This window comes from Mytilus californianus, unplaced genomic scaffold (assembly GCF_021869535.1).
Source record: "Mytilus californianus isolate M0D057914Y unplaced genomic scaffold, xbMytCali1.0.p SCAF_6, whole genome shotgun sequence".
Taxonomy (NCBI): domain Eukaryota; kingdom Metazoa; phylum Mollusca; class Bivalvia; order Mytilida; family Mytilidae; genus Mytilus; species Mytilus californianus.
Window position 1 is genome coordinate 104,522,947 of NW_026262712.1, and position 5,510 is coordinate 104,528,456.

Sequence of the window (5,510 nt, forward strand, 5' to 3'; positions counted from 1 at the left end):
ATACATTTCAACCTCACTTTCTAGAAGTGATTCTTACTTTAATAGTTTCATTCCTCCCAATATTATGATTTGGAATAATCTCCCTCTAATTATTAAAGAATCCCTAAGTGTATGTTTATTTAAAAGTAGACTAGACAAATTGTCAATTTTGTGAAGTTTGGCTGTGCCTGTAGAAAACTTATTTCAAACGGTATGGCACATCCTAAATTTTACGGTGATATTGTTAACCGAGCCCGGACATTTAGATACGATCCAGGTAAACTTATCAATCCTTTAAATAGATTTCTTCTAAAAGGTAACCTATTCAACACTGTATTTAAATCTTTGAATATTGTTTTTATTGGTATAAATATTGATTTTGTTATCAGTAAATTAAAACCATACTAAATATTACACATATTTACTTTCATGGTACTAAAATCTGTCGATACCTATAGTTTGGCATTGCACAAGGTCATGTTTTTCTCTGACTGTTAATGACGTCTGTACACTAAATCCATTGGATGCTGGATGTGTACTGATTGATGTTTTAGTCTTAGATACATGCTTTTTTTATTAGTTGTTATTGGCTTTGAACTAGCTGTCAGTAACTGCGAGTACTCTCAGATCTGTATTTAGTGTCTTTTTGTTGTGGGGATGTATAAGTACCCGTCCACGTCCACTCTGTGTTTTTGTTAGATGTTTTTCTAATTGTATCCATCTGATGAGTTAAGTCTTTTTCAAGTGATTTTTATGGTTTGTTCTTATGTTGTACTGTTACACCACTGTCCCAGGTTAGGGGAGGGTTGAGCGCTCACAAACATGTTTAACCCCGCCACATTCTTTATGTGCCTGTCCCAAGTCAGGAGTCTGTAGTTTAGTGGTTGTCGTTGGTTCATGTCTGTCATATTTGTTTTTGGTAAATTGTTTTGTTATAAATTAGACCGTTAAGTTTTCTCAATTGAATGGTTTCATATTTTTCATGTAGGGGCCTTTTATAGTCGACCATACGGTATGGGGTTTTCTCATTGTTGAAGGCTGAACGGTTACCTATAATTGCTAACATTCACTTCATTTGAACATTGGTGGATAGTTGTTTCATTGGCAATCATACCACATCTCCTTATTTTTATAATGTATTCTTGCATGCTAACATTAAATGCATATCTATATATGCAGTTTGTAACAAATACTTCATGTTCTGTGTATCACTGTAGGTTATGTCATTGGATTGTTTCAGACCAAATGTATCATATCTTCATCACAATGAGGCAAACATTTTGCACTAGTTCTTTCAAATATATCTTTAAAAGTGACTAAGGAGATCAAAAAACAAGGAAAAGTCAAAATTTAGAATATGACCTTGACCTTTGACCTTGACCTCAATTTCATTTTAATGAACCAAAGACCCTAAATACATATATCTTAGGTCTCTATCATTTACCATTCATACCATACATTAATGTTTCACTTATGTCAAATACAGAAGGGGAAAAAACTCTCATATGGAATCTTCGTATCGCTTCCGTCAAAATTGGACAAAAATACTGAGGATATAGCGAGCAATTTGGTAAAATAAATTTGTCGCTTTCTTTTACAGTTACGGAGGAGATGCAATATTAAGGAAAACAGTTTTCGGGGAGATAATTCCTACGGAAAAAAGTATTCGGTTAAGGAGGGTCAAGTTCAAAGGCGCATAAACTGTGCGATATCATATTCCAAACATCAAAGCGACATCTTGCAAAACAAAAATATACACGCAAGAAATAAAAGTGGCGGAAGAAGAAAAAAAAATAATAATCAGAACAAAACCAATAGGTCTTTCACAGAAAAATGGAAAGACCTAATGAATAAAAAAATAACCAAAATAAATAAAACAAAAAACAAATGAACGATAACAAGTAGGTTTTCATGAGCGACTTTCTGTTTGAGACAAGTCGTCTATAAAAAAAAAAGATTCGTCATAGATACCAGGATTTCAATTTTGTACGCCAGACGCGCGTTTTCTCTGCAGAAGATTCATTAGTGACGCTCGAATCAAAAGAAGTTTAAAAGGCCAAACTATGTCAAAGCTTTCTGAAAAAGCATTACTGAATTCATTACGAATTGATTTGGTAACCAATGGCTCGAACTGATACGTATGGATATTTTACGAACGTGAAATATAGGAAATATATCTGTCACTATTATCCCTACTTTCTATTATATAATTTCCAAAAACAAGCACTTTAACCGACGCTCACTGTCCGAACCAATAGTACCATTGACATCATCTAGTCATGTGATTGCACTTTAATTCAAATGTATAGATAGGGGCTGGGCAGTGCAGACTTCATCATAAATTAATTTGGTGATCAAACCTACTGAGCATCTATCAGAATAGATTAAGTCTATAGATATAGGAAGATGTGGTATGAGTGCCAATGAGACAACTCTCCATCCAAGTAATAATATATAAAAGTAAACCATTATAGGTCAAGGTAAGCCATTTATAAGGAAAAATAAATGTTCGTTTCGCATATCATTTAGTTGTTGAATTTTATTAGGGCAGTGACAAGCAGTCCTAAAACTTCACTCGTTAGATTTCATTAATCATCCTATATATCAATCGGAATAGTTTAAGAATAAGACATTTAGACAGGAGAAACAAAATTTCGTTTCGTATATTTTTTTTTTTTTTACTTGGAACAAACGACACAAAGAACATCTGCTTCATTGGTATACGGAGGACATCTCAAACTTCCACATTTGGTTCGGAGAGGATAAAACAAAGCTCCGTTTTCATCACCATTCTTTTTATCCAATGGTTCTGCATTTTTGTCAACACAGGCGTAGTCTCTTTTGAAATGTCCTTTATGAGCACTCATGAGGTAACCATTGTATTCTGAGTTCCATCCTTTATAGCAAGTCTTTCGACCTAAAATATTTTTGAATTGTAGACTAACGATTAATAGTAAATATCAATTTCTTTTTATAAGAGTAAAAATTATTTTAAGTTAAGGATCTTACGGTTTAAGTTTAACTTTATATTCTGTTCAAACAGTTGACAATACTAATATCATAGTAACATTATTTGATATTTAGGCACGAATATAGAATGTATGTAAAGTAATATTCTTAAAGTGTTCACTGGTTTGCTGCTCTACCTTAATTTTAAAGAATCCAATCATTTACCTTGTTTAGAAAAAACTATTCGGAAAAAAGTTTCCGCTGTTCTGTATATTGGATGTCGGGCGTTCCAGTAAAGTTAATCCAGAATGCTTGTAATGGAATTCCTCTTTGATATAAGTGTCAAAATACCAGAAATTGCATATACAATTGATTCGAAATTTGGAACATTGTATTACTATTTTTTACCTGGTATCATCACGACAGCTGATCTGCGTTTTTGATAACATACAGAACATGGCACTTCCTTGTTGTGCATACTTTCTGACCATCCTGATGGTTTCATTGATGAACTAAGTTCATATTCACCTCCATGTACCTGATCATTGCTATATGATTGATGTTGTCCATTCTCTGGATCACCAGGGAGACATAAATAGTTCACACCACCTCCTCTATGATCATATTGATTTCCGCCGACTTGCCCTGCAAGTCAATAAATGTTTTTAAACATCATTTTAAAGAATAATTATGATATAAAAAAAGTTGTGTTATCATTCAAATGAGACAACTATCCATCAAAGAAATAAGATAGAGTTATTCAATCAAACGTTTTTCTTCAAACGTACACTATTTCGTAAAGACTCTCATTACACCTTCTTAAAAATAGTATTTATATTGTACTACTGAAGCAGAAGCGTGAACGAATTTGGAATTTAACTGATGGTATTTCACTTATCAAATTTACAATAAGGAAAAATGCAGTAAATTAATTTTTCTCAAAAGTTGAGGATTGTTTATGCTTGATTTTAGTTAGTTTTTACAAAATAAATTTACCGGTATACACCATGTCAGCTCCCTTTGGACAACTGTTCTTTCCCCAACGTGTAAAGGTCACTCCTAAAGATAAACAAAAGAAAAAAAATATAAATAATAACAACAAAATCAAAAACAACTATTCTTGCTGTTTTGACAACTTTCAATGGATTATCAAAAATTACATTAGGATAATTCAATGTTTTAAACCAGTATAACACTATACTTACAAATTCAGCATATAACATAGTATTACATGATGTTTATATTTTTCTTTATGATTTGTAAATATTTTGACAACGACATCATCATCACAATTGCTTATTTTAACAGTATATGACGATTTGAATAATTGAAAATGTGTTTAATGAATAACTCAAAATAGTTATTTGTGTTACATATAGAAGTTCCCTTCCACTTTTAAACAATAATAACAGATACAAAAACCGTTGCACAACTGTAAAAACCTGAATTGGATATTTTGCTTTGAGGTGGACATTCGTCTGTCCTTGACGTATGAAGGTAATGTTTCATCATATCTATCAGTGACTGATCTGAAGCCGACAGGTCATAGTCCTTACATCCATGGCTGTGCACAACCAGCATAACAGTTGCTAACACAAATGTCACAAAAGGCAAGCACATGTTGATTCTGCAATTTATATAGAATATAGATAATTCATAGAATCTTACAAAATTTGAACAAACCAAAGCATTTTATGTTAAATTTAGAAATTCGGCTTGATGTTGAATTCTTGTTCTTAGGAATATATTGTTTGAAACCCGTTGATGGTTAACTTCATTGACTACATCACAGAAGAACACTTGTATGTATATATATTTTAGTCTGCTGTCTTCTGTGCACCACTTCAGAATTTCATGCAAAACAATGCAATGTTTACGTAATAAATTGTAAGCCTTGTATCGTTTCTAATTTTATATTGTAAATATTTCTTTCTTCTTAAAATTAAAAGGTACAGCTAAATATTTAAACATACCTTTCTATCTTGACCGTGTTCAATGGCAATACAATATTCCTACAAATCTATCAAAGCTGTTGTTATATATATATATATAGATATATAAAATGTTGTCTTCTGAAATGGATAATGAGATATTTGCGTGACTAGATATTGACTTTTCTTTATGCATACATGTAATATGTATTTCAAATATTAAGTGTAAATTAGAATGAAAATGAAAACAAACTTGAATTATCAACATTAATCTAACAAATAGAGTATATGAACATAATTAGGAGATGTGGTATGATTGCAAATGACACACCTATACACCCAAGTTCAAATGAAGTGGATGTTATCAAATATAGGCAACCGTACGGCCTTCTTCAATGAAAAAAAAACATACCGTATAGTCTGCTATAAAAAGCCCCGACATTTTGGCAGAGAAGTTTTGTTGTACCTGTAAATACTCATATAACTAAAGCGACATCAAATCCGAAATTGTACGGTAATCATGTTGTTTTGAGCTCCTAGATTTGGATATATGTTTATGTGGCAATCATACCAAATCTTCTTATTTTATATTAATTTATATTTGGATTCAATTATGTTTATCATAAGGAGTTCACAGAACAAGCTATTCTT

General features: G+C 31.9%; 1 protein-coding gene across 1 annotated transcript; it reads right to left on the reverse strand.

Annotated features, from left to right (window-relative positions):
- Positions 1-2,611: 2,611 nt before the first annotated feature.
- LOC127706253 (short-chain collagen C4-like) lies at positions 2,612-4,935 on the reverse strand. The gene is made up of 5 exons (XM_052210759.1): positions 4,902-4,935; positions 4,371-4,555; positions 3,925-3,987; positions 3,337-3,573; positions 2,612-2,896 (listed from the first exon to the last, which is right to left on the reverse strand). The coding sequence occupies exons 2-5, from the start codon at positions 4,546-4,548 to the stop codon at positions 2,658-2,660; spliced, it is 717 nt and encodes a 238-aa protein (XP_052066719.1). The 5' UTR covers positions 4,549-4,555; positions 4,902-4,935; the 3' UTR covers positions 2,612-2,657.
- Positions 4,936-5,510: the final 575 nt, after the last annotated feature.